At 34.7% G+C, this 19,453-nt stretch overlaps 1 protein-coding gene across 1 annotated transcript in view; it reads left to right on the top strand.

Annotated features, from left to right (window-relative positions):
• LOC123237732 (protein farnesyltransferase subunit beta) overlaps positions 1-19,453 on the top strand; it is an 88,353-nt gene that overhangs the window by 50,739 nt on the left and 18,161 nt on the right. Inside the window, exons 5-7 of the mRNA XM_044664844.1 lie at positions 1,754-1,900; positions 1,999-2,082; positions 18,710-18,796. Coding sequence (XP_044520779.1) covers positions 1,754-1,900; positions 1,999-2,082; positions 18,710-18,796 — 318 coding nt within the window. The remainder of the gene's footprint in view (positions 1-1,753; positions 1,901-1,998; positions 2,083-18,709; positions 18,797-19,453) is intronic.

Here is a 19,453-nt window from a genome sequence, read left to right as displayed (position 1 = left end):
GGGGTGCGTAAAGAGTTCTACAAATATTGAGAAAAGAGTTAGCATTAGATGAATTTCATTTTTTTACCTGAAATGGACAAAGGAGGGTTGAAAATAAACACATACATTCATACATGCACACAAACCCAAAATTTGGTGTAGAACTTTTCAAACTTAAAGCAAAGCAAAGTGAGGATGAATTAGAAGAAGTTGTTTTATATATATAGTCAGTCAGAAGTTATTAGCCACAAGCAGAGAAAACTCATCCTGATCTTGATGGGGATTAGTAAAAGTCAGGGAAAAAAAACAACTAATATCTAAAGGGGAAACCTTAGATTGTCTTAGATAATTAGGGGATTGGCCAAACAAATTGTGGTATGTGAATGTAAGGAAATATTATTGTGCCATAAGAAATGAACCAAGAGATGATTCCAGAGAATCCTGGGTAATATGAAATGACAACAAAGTGAAGTAAGCAGAACAAGGAGAACTATTTATACAAGGATAGCAGCATGGTGAAGAAAATTAACTTGGAAAAACTTTAAGAACTCTGATTAGTGTAGTGACCAACTATGGCTTTCTAGGACCTAGGATAAAACATGAGAGAGAAGATGGACACAAGATGCAGACACATACATTTTTGGATACAGCCACTGTGTGGATTTGTTTTACTTGACTATGTTCATGTTACAAGGATTTTTTTCCCTCTTCATTCTTTCAGTTTTTAATGGAGTAGGGATAGGAGATGAGGTAGGGAATTTTTAAATGCCAGAATAAAATAATGATGGTCAAAATTTTAAATTAACTAAACATTTTAAAAAATAACTTGGGGTTTTAGTGAACCACACATTTAGTCAACAGTGTAACATAGCATCCAGAAAAGCTAATATAATTTCAGTCTATGTTGAGTCAAAATCCAGGGAGTTGATAGATTTGCTTAGATCACATCTTGAGTATTGGGTTCAACTTTAGTATATAAGTATAGAGATCTTTGAAGTCTCTGAGATTTAAACTGGTAATGTTTAGCTTGGAAAAGAGGGAACTTAGGGGATGCATAATAGGTGTTTTCCAAATATTTAAAGTATTATATAGAAGAAGGATCTGTTTTGCTTAGTTCCAGAGGGTAGAACTAGGACCAGGGGATATAAAACAGAAAAACATTAATTCATCATATGGGTTGAAGGTTAGAATTGTTAAGAAATGTGGTGGCCTTTATGTAGAGATCTTCAAGTGGAGGCTAGATGACTACTTATCAGGAACGTAGTCATTGAGATTCAAACTTTGGGCAATGGTCAGACAAGATAAAATCTCTTCAAATTTAACAATTCTATCACACTCCTTTTCCAGGTAGGTGGCTTTGGTTTGGATAAAGAAGTATAGAACCCAAGACATAAGATAAAAAAGGATCGTGCATCTATATAAGTGGGTAAACAAGGCTCTCCCCCACCCCCCCAAAAAAGTTGGTACTATTGAATGAATTCAAAGTCTCTAGTTCTAAGGGAAACATTTTCTATTCTCTGCTCTTATTTTGTCCTCCTTCATTTTGGGGGGTAGTTAAGTGTTTGCTAGCATGTTCTTGCTGGCAAAATCTTATAGTAGAACCATGGACCTAGTTTGCCTAAAGGATTCTTACAATGGGTTAAAAGAAAATAAAATACAAACTCATTTATTCCTCTTTGAAAGGGAATAAACAAGAGGGCTAGAACTGCTTCTCTTGGTTCATTGTCTTGATTTGTACACATTCTGACTTGTTCTTCCCTTTTGTTATTTATAGTGTATGTCAGTTTCTGGAGCGATGTCAAAGCCCAACAGGTGGCTTTGGAGGGGGACCTGGTCAGCACCCACACCTTGCACCTACATATGCAGCAGTCAATGCATTGTGTATCATTGGCACTGAAGAGGCCTTTGATGTAATCAACAGGTATAATTTGGCTCAGCAGAGTCCCAAAACAACAGGTTTGCATCTGCTAATACCATTATACTGGCCCACTAAATTCTTATTTCTTTTTTGTGTCATAGAGAGAAACTCCTAGAATACCTCTACTCCTTGAAGCAACCTGATGGTTCTTTTATCATGCACATTGGAGGTGAGGTGGATGTCAGGTGAGTTGGTAATGTGTTGGACCCCCAAGAAAATGCAATTATCTAGCCTTTTTCATAGCTTTGAAATCTTGTGTACATTTAGGGAAGTTGAACCAAGAAGGTGTTATTAGAGTCTTCTAAAGCCTTCTAATTTGGGTTAGTCATCCAGATAAAGAGAAAAGAAAATTGTGAGATAGAAAGAAAAATCTCTCAGTGGTATAGTGTGAAAAGAAGAGTCATGTTAAAAATCAAGGAGATGAGCAAACAGCAAAGATGTAAAAAGCTGAGTCTAGTCAGTGTTGAAGGGGTGCAGAAAGATAGGCACACATTGTTGATACAGTTGTGAACTGGTCCAGACATTCTTGAAAGCAATTTGGAATTATGCTTCTAAAAAGCGACTATAAAATATTCATATCCTTTCCTCAGAATGTCTGCTGTAACACATATATCCAAAGGGGGCAAATATTTTTGTGGTTGCAAAGAAGTAGAAATCAAATAGGTGCCTATAGATTGGCTAAAATAACTGTGCAACATTATATGAATATAACGGAATGACTGCAGGATAAGAAGTAAATTCAGAGAAGTGTGAGAAGATTTGTGTACACAGATACAGAATGAAATAAGCAACCTTGGAAAACTATGCACAATGATGACAGCTTTGTGGAAAAAAAGAGCAGAAAGGACCATAAAACTTGAAATTAATGTTGTAGTAGGAGGTTCCAAGATCTCTCACCATGGTGGCCTGGATTAGTTCATTTCCTTTTTTTTTTTTTTTTCCTTTTTTCTAATTACATACCACCATCAAAAAACATTTAACTAAAATGCATTTAAAAAATTACATGCAAAACCCCAAACACCATTGTTTAAAATTTTTTAAAAATATGTAAATTAATGAGCTTAACAGCTATATGATGCTTAATGTATATTTCCATCTTATTTTCTAAAAAAAAATTCACAGCTGCTTTAGCAATGTAATATTAGACCTGTTTCTCTATGTTACTATCAACATTCAGTTTAATCACTTTAGCCAGTCTGGTTCTCAGTTAAACATATATTACCAGGATCATATTTTGTTAGATTGGTTCTTGGGCAACAGAGACAATCAGTTACCAGAACCATACTCTTTCCATAGTTCATATCCTTAAAGCTATTGAAACCATCCTGAAAACTTATCTCAGGGAACTAAATATTCTGGCTAAGACTACTTCCTAGAGCTTTATGTACTAAAACTGGGTTATTAATGGACTCTTCCCTCGGGTGCCCTGTTTAATATTCAAAGCCCTTTATAACTTAGCTCTGTCCTAATCTTCCAATCTTATACTTTACTCCCCAATAGGTATTGGTCACTACAGTGACATTGGGCATCTAGCCATTCCACAAACAAGACACTCCCATCTCTTGGCTCTGGCCATTCTCTTTGGCTGTCCCCTGTGCCTGGCATGCTCCCTCTACTCAGACTACTGACTTCCCTGGCTTCTTTTAGGTCCCAACTACAATCCCACCTTCTACAAGAAGCCTTTCCCAACCCCTAATGCCCTTCCTTCTGTTCATTATTTCCTATTCATCCTGTATATAGCTTGCTTTCTATATATATATTTGTTCACATATTATTTCCCCATTAGACTGTAAGCTCTTTGAAGACAATCTTTTTTTTTTAATCTTTATTACTTAGCACAGTGCCTGGCACACAGTATGTGCTTAATAAATGTTTGCCTGTTGATCAAAGAAAACTGCAGGTAGACTTAGCTGAGTCAGTGTTGTATCCTTCCATGTAGCCTTCCCTTGGTATAATCAAGTAAATCTCCTTTTGCTAACTCATTTTAAATTTTATTTTTTCCCCAATTACATGTAAAAATATTTTTCTTTTTTTTTTTTAGTATTTTTTTTACCTTTAACTTCTGTATATTGGCTCCTAGGTGGAAGAGTGGTAAAGTGGGCAATGGGGGTCAAGTGACTTGCCCAGGGTCACACAGATGGGAAGTGTCTATGGCTGGATTTGAACCTAGGACCTCCCGTCTCTAGGCCTGACTCTCAATCCACTGAGCTACCCAGCTGTCCCTAAAAATATTTTTCAAGAATATTAAGTCCTAAATTCTCTCCCTCCCCCTCCCACCCAACCTCCCACTCCCTTGAAATGATAATCAATCTCATATAGATTTTACATGTGCAATCATGTAAAACATATTTCCATATCAATCCTTTTAATAAAGGAAACCCAAATTTGCCTTGGGGTAAATTGAGACTCGGTTCTTTTTCTCTGAAAGTAGATACTTTTTTTAATCATGAATCCTTTGCAATAGTTTTAGATCATTTTATTCCTGAGAATAACTGTTATTCACAGTTGTTCATTGTAAAATATTCCTGTCACTGTCCAATGTTCTCCTGGCTCTGCTTATTTCACTCTGTTTCAGTTTATGTAAGTTTTTCCAGATTTTTCTGAGCTCTTCCTGCTTATCATTTCTTATAGCACAATAGTATCCCACTGCAATTATATATTATAACCTAATTAACCATTCCCCAATTGATGGATATCCCCTTACTTTCCAAATCTTTGCACCCCCCCCAAAAAAAAGAGCTGCTTTAAATATTTTTTTACAAGGATCCTTTCCCCTTTTTGCTTCTTTTTTATTTCTTTAGGAGACAAACCTAGTAATGGTATTGTTGGGGTATGTATACTCTTTTGTAGCCCTTTGGGTATAGATCCAAATTAACCGAGGATGTAGCCCCTGTAGGGGTAAGTAAGATATTTTGAGATATTTATGATCTTCTACAGGTCAATGGAGTTTATAGTATAACTCAATAATAATAGTACTTTATTAAGTAATTCCCTATTGATTCAGAACTGTTTTGCCTTCAAAAATGTCTAGTCCACACATAGTAAATAACTTACATAGTTGGCAGAAAATAAGTTCATATCTCATGAGGGACATATAGGAATTTTTGTTTACCTTCACTTTTTCTCAATTCAAGTTTTCAAAAATTTTGCTCAAAAACATTTGAGAGTTAGAAATGTCTCTGACTCAGAAGAGTTATTCTTGTATGGGGTCAGAAAAGTGTCTTTTTTTTGAAAAGTCTCTTGCTACCTTATTTTTAATTTTCCCTTCATAAATTTGTTTTTACTTGTAAGGCTTCTAAGTAAATTTTCCAGGGCTTTTAATAATTAAAGACTCCAACCTAGAAAATTAAAGTGGGGAAAATTAAAGCATAATACAGTGGTACTGACAATATAGGTGGTAACAAATGCATAATAAATATGAAGTAAAGGATATTTTTTTATCTGTGAACTGTCTGCCCTGGCAAAAAAAAAATGAATTCTAAGGATGTGTATATTACAACAAAGCAAATAATGCTATTCAATTAAAGAAACATTTAATTCCTTAAATAAATAAATTTTAATTCTGGGCAAAAGCAAAGATGAATCTTTCCTATAAGTTTTAGCATCTCTTCCATTCTGTAGGTTTCCTGTCTACAAAAGAAATCTGGTGAGATCACACAAACAGAGGCCTTTCCCTATTAGATGAAAAAGACTGGATGGTGTCTAGTTTCCTTACTTTGGGTACCTTCTGATAATGTCTTTAGTTGTGCATTTAGGTCCTTTAGATTTTAACTTAATGTTTTCCTTTTAGCCCTTAAGTACCATTGTTCCCTAAGTATTTCTATGGCTCAGGAAGCAGTGAACGTTGAGCTGTCTTGTCATGATTGATATCAGCTGTGTATGATATTTGATGATGACAGTATTTTTTCATTTTGGAAGCCATGATAGTAGAATAGAAAGAAGCTTTTTCCAAAATTCATTCAGACATATTTAGAAAACACTCCAGACCAACTCCAGATTGAGGAATCCAAGGAGGAAAAAAATCACAGGAAATCATTTTTCTAGCTCAAGTTGGCATAGAGAGATCTGCAGACACTGTGAATAGAGTCTAACCAAGAATAATGGCTTCAAAGCATTCCAGTGCAGGTCAAGAAGTCATGCACTAGGATAGGAAGAGGTCCAAAATCCAGCACATAAGCCTATACTTGAACAGGGGGCAAAGAATTGGTACCAACTGTCAGCTCAGTAACTTATTACTCAGTTTTGGGTCATAGATGCAGGTTTAACTAAGGAAGGGCTTCTAGGATGAGGAGCAGTCGTGGCCCTAGGCTAGGTACTAAACAAAGAACAGGTTTAGAAACGAGCAGTATCTAGGTAGCTCAGACCATAAGAGTGGAGTGGACAAATCTTAGTGATACCTTCCAGCCCATTCTGAAACATGTAGCAGAATAACTAGGACAGGAATACCAATCTGAAGAGGGTCCTGCAGTTCTGTCAGTCTCTGATCCAGTAGAGCTTTCTAATTCACCAAGTCACTGGCCAAATTCCATTTGGGACAAGCCTACATGCATATTTCTTAGGTCCAACTCAGTTCAGGAATTTGCAGACAAGACAAAAGAGGCAATGATCAGATTTTGACCTAGATCAGACTACTTTGAGAACATTAGAACCTTGTAGATCCCTAATATGAGCTGCTGAGATGCTGGAATAATACAATTATTTGCACCAAGCATTCCCTCCTCAATTAAATTTAGTACCTCAAGATACTCAGTACCTCAAATAGACATTTCCTTCAGAAGTGTACAGATAACTGACTAGTTTCTCACTACTTGAATTCATTCTTTCTGGATGTTTGCAATTTTTTTAATTGGAAGCTCTGTATTTTAGCCCTATCCTAAATTTCAAGATAAGAAACCATAAAAAGCTATTGTTTTGGGGCAGGTAGGTGGCTTATTGGATTGAGAGCCAAGCCTAGAGATAGGAAATCTTGGGTTCAAATCTGGCCTCAGATACTTCCTAGCTGTGTGAACCTGGGCAAGTCACTTAGCTCCAATTACCTAGCTCTTACCTTTCTTTTGCCTTAGAATTGATATTTAGTATTAATTCTAAGAGAGAAAGTAAGGGTTTTTCAAAAAGCTATTTGTCTTGACAGGGGTCAAACAAATATAGAAGAGATGATTCCAAAATATCTCTAAGAAATGTCTCAAAAAAAATCCCCATATGTTGGGCAAAAATTCAACTAGAATTTCTAGAAAAGATGAAAGTTAAAGAGTTAAGAAATAATCAATGAAATGAGAGAATTAAACACAAAAGCATTAGGAAAAAATGAGAGTTATGGAAAAAAGACTTGAAAAGGGAATTAATAAGTTGGACATAAATAAAACTTTACCCAAACATCAAATTCTCTGAAAATTAAAATAGATTAAATAGAAGCTAATGACTCCATCAGACAACAAGTAATAATAAAACAAAGTCAAGAGAATAAAGAAAATATAAGGTATCTCATAGTCATACAACTGGCTTGGAAAACAGATCAAGGAGAGAAATTTTAAGAATATTAGATTGCCATAATAAAAAAAAAAACCTAGACATCAAATTTGAATGAATCATAAAAGAAAAACAGAGAATCAGAGGGCAAAGTAAAAATGGAAAGAATCCACTGGGTTACTTTCAAGAAGAAACTCCCAAATGAAAACTACCCAGTAATACTATAGTAAAAATCCAGAGCTTTCAAATAAAAAAAAAGTATATATATATATATATATATCAGTCAGAATCATACATGTTAGCAGCCCCTATTGTGGAGTGGGGAACTTGAATTCCAGAAGGCAAAGTCTCACATCAAAAAATAATTTACCCAGATAAACTGAGTATAATCCTGTAAGGTGGGGGGAGAGGATGGATTTTTAATGAAATAGAGGACTTCCAAGCATTTCTGATGAAAAGACTAAACCTATATAGAAACTTTCCCATTCAAACACAGGTACCAAGAAAAGCATAAAAAAGACAAACATGAGTGAACAATCATAAAAGACTAAAAGATAAACTGTTTATATTTTAACATAAGGAGATGATTTTTGTGTCTCCTTAGAACCTTGTTATCAAGAGTCACTGAGAGAGTTCCTGGGAGTGATTTTTTGTTATGTTTCGATGGTCTTAGAAGAAGAGTGGAAGAGGAGGGGAAAAGGAATATACTGATGGGAGAAGTTAGATAAAAGAAGAGTGAAATATTCTCACAAAATCAGGGTAGGAAGGGGTGGAGGGAATAGCCAATATATGAACCTCACTGTCTTCTGAACTGTTCAAAGAAGAAGGGAAAAATATACACATATAGTTGGGTATAGAAATACATTTCACTCAACAGGGAAATAAGAGGTAAGAAGGGATGAATAAAATGATAAGTAGATTAGGGGAAGAAGGATTAATCCTAAGCAAAGAACACTCTTGTACAACAATATAGCAGTTCCAAACAATTGAAGTTGAAATAATAGTGGTAAAGAATTGGAAATTGGTATGTATATGGTACCTAAGTATGATAGAATAGTAAAGTGCTGTGAGAAATAATTAGAGAGTGATATCAGATAAACCTGGGAAGAGTTGAATGAGCTAATGCAGAAGTAGGACCAAAAGAACAGTTTATACAAGGAGAACAATATTGTAAAGATCAACAACTTTGAAAGGCTTAGGAACTCTGGTCAATATAGTTGATTAATTGTGAATCCAGAGGACTTGATGAAACACGTTGACCACCTTCTTAAGAGGACTTAGTGCAAAATGAGACTGGGGGGGGGGGCAGGGGGGAAACAAGGCCAATGTGGAAATTTGTTTTGCTTGTCTACATTTTTATGTGTTTTGTTTTTCTTTCTTTCTCAGAATTGGGGTTGAGGTGAATAGAAAAAAAATTTAATTAAGAACAGTGCAAGACAGAAATAAATATAGGCAAATTAGAGTTAAATTTTATTTTTAAAGACCTTAGTGTGAAGCCTATTGTTGCTTAGCTTGAATAAGAACATTAAACTATGCAGTTGGTCTTTAACAGACAATACAAATGTCATGTTTAACATCCATTTGATTTCAGTTTTTTCTTTTGATATGGTGTTGAAAATCTTAATTCCCATAGATATGTTGTTGCAAATGAAATTAGAGCTTTCATGGCTCACTTTAAAAGTGAGACTATGCTTCTCGCAAGGAACATGAGAGCAGGTTCATTTAAGTTAAACTTCAGTTGTAAGTTTTTTGTCCCAAAATTAATGAGTTATTCAGTCAGTTGATAAGCTCTTATTAAGCATCTACTATGTGCCAGGCTTTTTGTTAAGCTCTGAGTTCATCTTAGGCTAAGTCAGCTTCTTCACTGCAGGTTATATCAAATAGAAAAGGATTATGAATCCATGGGTCAATTTAATGCCATCAAGATAGAAAAGGCTTTTGAAAAAGTTCTGAAGTGTTTTGTGATGTTTACAGATTTCTCTTTTCAAAGGAGTTGGTCAAGAATTTTTTATCTCAACTTTATCTTGGTAAAACTCTCTAACATTTGAAACTTTTCAAGAAAGTCAGTGTCTGTTCTTCTGTATCTGCAGCTTTGCCAAGAAAGCTTGTAATTTTTTAGTAGTATCCACAATAGTGACTTTAAGACCTTAAATTGAAACATTTATATTACTCATACAGTTAAAAATATCTCCTAGCTAATGAATAAAATAATTTCTTTTAAAGAGTACACTTCCTTTTTCTTTCAGAAAAAAATGAAATATTTGTCTTTAGTTCATATCAGACTTATTCTCTTGAAAGCTAGCAATTTGTTGTATGGTAGAGAAGTGCTTCATATTTCTATATATTTACACATATATTTATATATTTAAATCAGAGACATTCTGATAAAGTTGATGATTTTTATGCAACTAAAAAGACTTCAGTTGTTGGAAGCCTTTGTTGTTATTGCATGTAAAAAGCAAGGAGTGATGAAGACATGAGGAACTTTTTCACTAAAGTATCAAGACCATATGTATTACCAGGAATTGTAGGTGCTCCATTTATGCAAAGTGTATTAAGCTTTTCTTTCCAGTCAAAGTTTTATTGTGTGTGGGGGAACTCCCAACTCCCCAAAAACTTTTACAACTTCCTAAACATCAGTGCCTTCTGTAGTTTCAAGAGTCTCACAAAATAAGACTTCTTCAGTGGTGTCAGAATGCATATAATGAACAAAAAGAAGGAGCTTACTACTTTGAGAAATGTCTGTAGTTTCATCCAGTAATGTATTGTAGGGCAATCACAAGGCTGCCACGTTCTCAATCACTTGCTTCAAAATGGTGGGAAAAAAAATCATATCATGTGACAATAGTACTGCTTTCCCTTTTCCCCTCTATCTCAGTCCACAAACCAGCTTGACCATTTTCAGTGAATGTGGCTGCACTAAAGTCTGCAGTAGTGTGGTACTTGTTTGGGAATCTGATAAACAACTTCATATGCTTCAAGAAAAAGTTTTTGCAAAATGGCAAATTTCAGTTTTAGAAGTTCCCCAGCTTTTTTGAATGAGATTTTCTTCTCCTAAAAGGAACCTATGTCTTTTTAGATGCCTTTTCAGGATGAGTTGAAACAAGATGTTCTTTCAGATTTACTGACTTCATACTTCTTCTATATGAAAGAATTTTTACTCACCAAATACATTGTGGCTTTTATGCCACATCACATTAAGGCAAATTAAACCATATAATATATAGTCTTCATACTTCCTCTTCTTTGAAATTTCAACTTGATTGGGATTATAAAGACAAAAAATTAGCTAGAATAAAATATTTTCACTTCATACCTTTTGAAATTCAGTGTGGTTCTATGATTTTTAAGTGATTTGTTTTAAGTCTGCAGTATTCATAGGTATCTGAACTCATTTACTAAGTCTAGAGGCCATATTTTCTTCTTCTGTTAGTGTTTTCCCTCTTGATGTAAATGTTCATCTTCATCATCTGAATTTTATTTTTTTCTGAGATCGTTAGTAATTTGAGTCCTCCCCCCCCCCCCATATTTTTCCCAATTGCTCATTTTCTGACTCTCCCTTCAGATGTTGGTTTCCCTGGTAGCTGTATCTCAAAGTGTCTCACTCTCCTCCTATAATGGACACTGTCCTATGTCTACCCTACTTTGCGGGGACGGGGAACAGAATTGGCCCTAACTGGATGCTAGGCGCTTGCCTTCAGGCTTGGTGGAGTTCCACATAAGTCTCCCCTTCCTTCTCCCTCAGGCCTACCTCCTCTGCTTTCCTATCCTACTCCTGTTTCTCAATTCTGTGGTCCAGCTATAGCATTTTCAGAGACTTGCTATGGGGTATATTTCTGTAGTTTGGGCATCTGAGGCCCTGGGAAAAGGACTAGGTTAGATTGTGGAATTGAACTCCATTTTAAGCCTAGAAAAGTATCCTGCCTTATTCTCTCTGTTGTGTCACACTCCTATAGATATCTTTTGCAGCCCAGAATGATGCTGCAGGGCTCTGTTATGGATCCAACAAACTTTGTAGCCTGGAGTTAGGTGAAGTTTTGTTGCAAGCCTATGGGTTGGGTCCTTGGGTCAGCTAGTGCGACCTTACTGCTGGTCAGCATGGTGGGAAATGAGATACTGAATGAGCTCAAGGTAGGCATCAGTTTGTGAAAAGTTTTTAAACCTTATCTTGGGTTCTAGATCTTGGAGACAGTTGAAGTTGCTTCATCTTTGTCTTGTAATTTCTGTTTTGGAGAGGTTTGAGAAGTCATGGGGATCAGATAAATGTCTAGTCCTCTATCTTCTTGGTCGTATGATCCAGAAGCCGATTTGCTTAAATCTATATAGAAATAGTTTTATTTTCATATTAGTTAAGTGTAACATAGTCAAGGAATTTTGTATAAGTAAATAGTAAAATTTTTACAATTTATTCAAAGTTTAACACTATTAACAGCTTTTAACCCTTAAAGTAGACAAGAGGATTACAGCAATAAATCAAGAATCACATTCTTGGAATTCAGCTATTGTTGCATGTGACATTATGTGGATATCTGTACCTTCCTAGAAATAATAATTCTCATTTCTGATATCATTTACCATTTTCTTGCAAAGTTAATTTTTAAATGCAAGGAATTTTCTCAGAAAAACAATAAAAATATATGAACACTGCTCATATAACATACTTAACGTGTATGTCTTTACTTCATAATAATATTAATAATAATAAATTAACCAATTATGACAACACCTTGCACAAAATATATGTACCACTCAATATCATAATGAGGTCAGTGGTCATACAAAAACACAACAAATAATCAATGAAACAGATCAAGGGGAAGTGAAATCCAGAAAGGAAGGGAATATGATTGGAGGAAAACAGCCTGGGTTGGATGTAGCACAAGAGAAGAAGAAGAAGAAAATTAAGAAAAAACTAATTTTCCTTCTCATATAACTTATACCACTGTGCATTACCTTTATCTTGATATAATCTTATCAATTTTAAGAAACTACTTTAAATGGCTTGCTTCAACAGTTCTCAACTGTTTGAATTTTCTTGGTCTACAGTTGTAACTCTCATGGCTGTATATATTATAAAAGGTTGTACTACCTTATGGAGAATTAAGAATTCTTGTTCAAGATGATTGATTTTGCAAAATTTTACCAAAGAACATGATTCTCTTCCTTCAGTGAATCAACAAATAATTGTAGATAGGGAATACTGGAAAGCGTCTTAATAATCTGGTTCACCAATGTCAGAACACTCAACCTCCCCATTTGGTGGTTAAAAAACTAGCCAGTGCAGAATTTGCCCAGTAGTTGGCCAGCTACATTATCTGAGTATCAGTAGACAGGAAGAGCAATCCCATGCAATCTAGTGACATGTTACTAGATGGGCAGCTAGGTGGTGCAAAAGATAGAGCAGATAGAGTCCCAGGCCTGGAGTCGGGAAGGCCTGAGTTCAGATGTGGCTTCGTATACTTAATAGCTGTGACCCTGGGCAAGTCAGCTGACCTCTGTTTGCCTTAATTTTCTCATCAGTAAAATGTGGCTGTTAATAGCACTTACCTTGCAGGGAGATGAGGACCAAATGAAATAATAATTGTAAAGTATGTAGCATAGTACCTGGCACAATGTAAAGACTATATAAAAGTCGTGATGATGATAATGGTGACGACGATGACAACCTTTGTTCAATCCATCCTCAGAAATTTACTAGCTATGTAACCCTGGCAAGCTGCTTACATGTTACAATAGTAGAAATAGAAAATATCTGTGAATTCTATTGGTGACAAAGTCATTAGTACTCCTAATACTACTGTGGTTTGTTGCCTACATTCACAATTGGAGAAAATGTTAGATGTCAGATAAAAATGAATGGAAATTGACATGGAATTTTTTCCCCATCTAAGTTCATAGACCCTTTGAAATCTACCCTTTAACCCCTTTTGGGTATGTGGACCAGATTAAGAGTTCTTGGATTTTATAGATTATTATTAAGATCTTTTAAGGATACTTTAAAGATCTTCCTGGAATTCCATTATTTTCCTATATAGACTATTTAGTTACATGATCATAGAGATTGTGTCTTATCCGAACATTGTATTTACCCAGAATATCTAGTTTAGCACCTTGCATGTGAAGGCTTAATAAACGTATGTTGAATGAAACTGATAATCTATTTTAGTTATCAAATTTCCCCAACCCTTTTAATTAATTATTTTTTTCTTTTCTTAGCCCTTCCCTTCTATCTTAGAATCAATACTGAATATTGGTTCCAAGGCAGAAGAGTGGTAAGGGCTAGGTAATGGGGGTTAAGTGACTTGCCCAGGGTCACATAGCTAGGAAGTATCTGAGGTCAGACCTCCTGTCTTCAAGCCTAGCTCTCATCCACTGAACCACCTAGCTAACCTGTCCTTTTAATTTCTTAGTATTATGTGACTGGAATCAAGTACCTGGTTTTCTTTCTGAACCCCTGGACTAGTAAATTGCATTAAATGGTGCTAAGTCACATTCTCTTTTAGCTTCAATTTTCTTATATTGTTTATATACATATGTATATACATGTTTTATATATATGTGTGTATATATCTTCTTTTTTTACTGTTATACTGACCAATTTGATAGGTATAAGGTAGTACCTCAGAGTCATTTTAATATGCATTTTTCTAATCAAAAGTGATTTGGAACATTTTTTGTATGATTATTGATAGCTTTGATTTCTTCATCTGCTTTGATCATTTGTCAACTGGGCAATAGCTTGTATTTTTATAAATTTGACTTAGTTCTTTTTATATTTGAGAAATGAGACTTTTATTAGAAAAGTTTGTTATAAATTTTTTTTCCACTTTGTGGTTTAGAAAGAATATTGTTGCTAAAAAATTAGGTCTTTGTTTCAGAAAGGAACAGAGTAATTGAAAGCATGAACAGTGTCCCAAATTTTATCTAGTTCAAGTATTCCTTCTACCTTGCGACTTTTCCCATTATGGTTTTGATATATTGTGGGTTGGCTTAAGAAATTAATGGGAATTTTGAAGGAGTTTTGCAGAAGCCATAGACAACACATGAAGGTTAGCAGATGAAACAGAAAAAGTTTAGGAACTCAGAAATGCATGAAATATATGCATAGTATTGTATAATATCAACATAGTTTATCTTTTAATGCCATAAATATGCAAAATTTCTTTGTTAAAGTTAAAATAATTAATTTAGTTTGCAAAAAAGAATGCAAATGCCAGTAGATGACACACAAAATGTACCACATACACCCCATAAAAGTCAAAGAAAAAAATAAAAAAATTTTTCTCTGGTATAAATGGAAGGTCAAAAATTTTTACATGGATTTTCCAGATCCCAGGGGTACTGTGCCTCTAACCCCTGTGATGTTGAAGGGATATCTGTATATTCTCTCCTTGGACTACACTTATTAGTAATGAAAGGCATTGTAAACACACACATTCTGATGTGCAATCTCTTATTGCTATGAACTACTCTTTGCACATTTTTTCCCAGATGATTTTTAAAAATTATTTTGTCTAGATCTCTTTAGTCATAACCCCTCAGTAATTTTATAGAATGGTATTAATATGTAAATTAATTTAGATAGGATTCTCATTTTTATTATATTATTATGACCTAATCATGAAAAATTAATATTTCTCTAATTACTGACTGATTTCTCCTTTATTTTTGTAGAAACTTTTTTAGTTGCATTCATATGAATCCTAAATATATCTTGGGAGGAGGCCAGAATATATTTAATAGTTTTTTCAAATGGATTTTTTTCCTCCTATATCTTCCCTCCTGGGTTTGGTTGATAACATACAGAAAGTCTGATTTTTGTGAATTTGTTTTGTATTCTTCATTTTTTCTGGAGTTATTATTTCAGCCAATTTTTAGTTTACTTTTTAAGATTTTCTAAGTAAAGTATATGTCATTTGCACATAGCAATAATTTTGTTGTCTCTTTGATTATATGCAATTTATTTATGTCATTGCTACAGCTGCCCTTTTTAGAATTATATTAAATTATATAATAGTTGTGACAGTGGACATACTTGATTTACTCCTTAGCAGATCTTTTCCATTTTTTATCCTTGTTAATCCTCTGTTCAGTTTTGTCCTTAAATCTACTCAGGATGATCTGGATTATGCTTCTTTCCAAGCTTTCAATTAACATATTTCTTCCTTGACCACTTCTTATTATTTTGTGAGTTGATAAATGCTCATATTCTACCTTATGGTTTTATAGTCTTATTCTCAATATGTATCTAAAATCATTGTATGATTTTACAAATATATTCTTTTTTCTTTTTTTAAAACCCTTACCTTCTGGATTAGAATTAATAACACTTGTAACTTATGTAGTATAGAGAGAGACTTAGACTCAAACAGGGGCAGAGGGAAATAGACTAAACTGAAATTAACAAACAGGGTTTAGTTAATTTCACTTATCAGTGACTTCAGAAAACTCATAATGTTTTGATTCTAAATCAGAAGAGCAGTAAGGACTAGGCAGTCGTGGTTAAGTGACTTGCCCAGGGTCACATAGCTAGGAAGTGTCTGAAGTCAGATTTTAAACCCAGACCCTCCTGACTCCAACCCTGGCTCTCTATCCACTGTGCTACCTAGATGCCAACCTTACCATTTAGTTACATTTTCCTCTTGTCTTGATTTTGCTTATGGCAAAAACGTAAAAGTCCAGTTGCATGTTCTCTTATTGGTCACTAGGCAAGGATCTTACATTTAGAGTACCAATAGGAAATTAACTTTTATAACTAGTCCTAAAACTATAGAATTCTTTTCATCTTTTTTTCTCCTGCTATAACCACTACCAGTTAGGGCCATCTGTATCTTTTGTTGTTTCATTGGATTACTTTGGCTAACATATTTACCTATATATCTAGTGGGTTGACTAACTCTCTATAAGCTAGTGCTCCCAAAACAGAAATTCTGTCATCGCAACTATTATCAAAGTTTTTCTAGTATCTACCAGCGTTTGGGGTTTCAAAGCCTATGCCAGGAAGAAGCAAATTCACCTTTGTACTGCAGTAAGGCATTGTAGATTACTTTACAGAATTTTTTCTCAAAGCCAAAAAGTTATGTCTAAGTGACTTTTCCTCTTTGTTCATGAGATAATAATACTGTAGAATTTATCTTTTTGTGTATCAGATGGAGATAATAAGATTAATGTAAAGAGAATTGCAATTAAAGAGATGAGAGGAAAAGTACCTAGAAATTAGTTTACTTTGAAAGAGTGTGAATGGAATAGACTAGAACCTGGCTATATTCTTGGGAATTCTGCACCATGTTCAGGCACCATTGACATCTATTTAATAGCGGTACATATTAGGTTGGCAACTGTGACATGAATAGGGACAAAAATAAATACTTTATAATACGTTTAATAATTCACAAAGCACTTTTCCTTACGTAGTGTCACATTTGTTTGCTTTTGTTTGGACTTTAAGTAAACCAGATTGTAGCAATATTGTTAATCATATGACCCATGGTCCTGTTATTCTACTTTTTCAGTTTACTTCTGATATGTATTGATGGTATATTTTTCTTTTCTATGATTGATGATTATGAGCAAAGACAAGTGTTAGAATGTGTGTGTATGTATGTATGTACATTTGTGTATATACAAAATATATACTTAAACTGTCTGCAAAACTCACTTGCAGAGTACCCTAAATAGTATGCCCTTATCAGATAAAATGAAAGGGAAGCCTTTCTTTTTACTTCCCTTGTCCCCTCTTTGGACTTCCATAGAAATAGGAATTGTGAGTGTGATTAGAGGAATTATTTTCACCAAAACAAAGTTATGGAGCTGATGACTAAAAAGACCATATTGGAAGTTAGAAACTAACTGTGAAAGTATACTCTGACACTGGAGCAAATGGAATAAAATATGGTCATGGAGGGAATTAGACCAGACTGAAGTGTTGAGAATTATCCCTCATTAGCTACAATTTCTCTTGGAGAGACTTTAGCTTCTTTTAAAATTTGAAAGCCTATAGTCATCTAGCTTCTGGCCTAATGCCTCAGCCATTACAGTCAATCTTTTGACCAGTTCCTCTTGGTCTGTGATAGTTTGTTTTTCTCTTTGAAGATCTTGGTTTTGGAGGATGATGCAAGTTCTATTAGAACTGTGGTATCCCACTGGTCCTTTCAGAGACTCAAAAGAAGGATCCCAAATAAAATTTCAGCTTGCTTGGAAAGTTCCTGAGACATCACTTCATACTTTCACCTTTCCCTAAAGCTGCTTTATTCCACTGATGGATTTCATAATTTGCGTCTTTAGCTGTGTAATACTAATAAAAATTATTCAGTAATTGAATATATGATATGTAATAGAAAGCAAAATCCAAAGTTCTGATAATACCTAATGTTATCTGGGAGGAACTAAGGATATTTCTGTATTCTATTTTCTGGTGCTTTAATGTTTTTGTTTTGATGTCAGTGAAGTCCTTTTTATCTTCTAAGTCCTTATAGTCTTTAGTGAACTAGAAGGCAAATAAACATGTAACTTAAAAAAAAAAGATTTTCTTAAAGGGTTTATTTTACTATAGATTAAGATTACACTAAAGAGATCATAAGGTTTCCATTCCTAATGAAACAGAGACATAACTAAGCCAGATCATTGTCTGCAATAAATTTAGACAGATTGATTGACCAGTGTCAGCAGCATTCACTTGATTGCCTCAGCTTCACCCTAATGTCACTTCCACAAAGGCTCCTTAGGGCCCTCTTTCTAGCTTCTTGGCCAAATATATATATTCTATAATAAGAGCTTTTAAAAAAAATTGGTACATAGTCATTCTCATACTGAATTCCATTGAACAACACAGTCAAAATAGTGAACATTTATAAACTGGTACAAGTAAATTTGATTAAAAAATATTTCTGGTGTTAATATTATGATTTCTGCATGTTATAGACTAAAACTATTACCAAAATTATTCTCTCAGTAGAATTTAAGCTCTATCAGGACAATAACTTTCATTTTTGTCTTTCTGTTACCAGCACCTATCATTGTACTTGAATATAGTTTACCCTTAAGAAATATATTTTGAATTGGAAGGTTGATGACCTGGTATCAAATCATTATAAATCACCAAATGAAAGGGTAAATTCACTCCTGAGTGACATGGGTTCAAAACCTGCTTTATTTCCTCAGATGTAAATTTGCTAAGATTAAGGGTGAGGAGAACAGAATGCCAGACTTCTGAGAGCCAGGTGGTGTGGCATATTGAGGATTGGCAGATAATTACCACTTTCTGGAAATAGAATCAGAAACCCAGTGAACATTACATGGGCTTTTCGCTAGAATTAACAATCTGTCTTTTTCTCTTGGCTTCCTCAGAAGTGCTTACTGTGCTGCTGCAGTTGCATCCCTAACTAATATCATCACACCTAAACTTTTTGAAGGGACTGCTGAATGGATAGCAAGGTAAGAAAAGCCAGAAGCCATTGTATGATCTCACATAACTCATTAAACAAACTTTTATTCTTAACATTCAACCTTAAGGTAATCCAGGACAATTATAGAGAAAGTTTATGGCTATATTGCTTCATGTGCCTGATCTGCATTTTGAAGGAATCAAGGGGATTCTAAGAGATGGAAATGAAGATGGGATGAATTCTAGGCATGGGGGATAGTTAGTGCCAAGACATGGAGTGAAGAGCAAGAGCCATGTTGGAGTGTCGAAAGAAATAATAGTTTTGAACATTTCTTTCATTAGTTTTGGTGGAAAGTTTTCTAATTCTAATGGGGAAGATAGCCCACATAAGAAAGTAATGGTTAGGGAAGTGTGTGTTATGGCCTGGAAAGTCATAGAATGAATGTAATAGGGCATTCAGTTGACATGCCTTTTTCAAGAGGCAGTTGTGGCATTGATTGGATTAGTAAGAGGTGGGAAGGGGATGATAGTGAGGGAAGTTTAAGTGCAGTGGAATGGTGGAAAATGACCAGGGTGAAGAGAAGAAGAGAAGACTGTCTAGTTACTGGGATTATAGAGTCCAGTGACATCCATTCTCTCTCTCCCTCTCTCCCTCTCCCTCTCCCTCCCCCCCCCCCTCTCTCTCTCTCTCTCTCTCTCTCTCTCTC

The sequence above is a fragment of the Gracilinanus agilis genome, chromosome 2 (genome assembly GCF_016433145.1).
Source record: "Gracilinanus agilis isolate LMUSP501 chromosome 2, AgileGrace, whole genome shotgun sequence".
In the NCBI taxonomy this organism is placed as follows: domain Eukaryota; kingdom Metazoa; phylum Chordata; class Mammalia; order Didelphimorphia; family Didelphidae; genus Gracilinanus; species Gracilinanus agilis.
The sequence above is the reverse complement of the archived record's forward strand: the minus strand, read 5'-3'. Positions and strand labels throughout refer to the sequence as shown.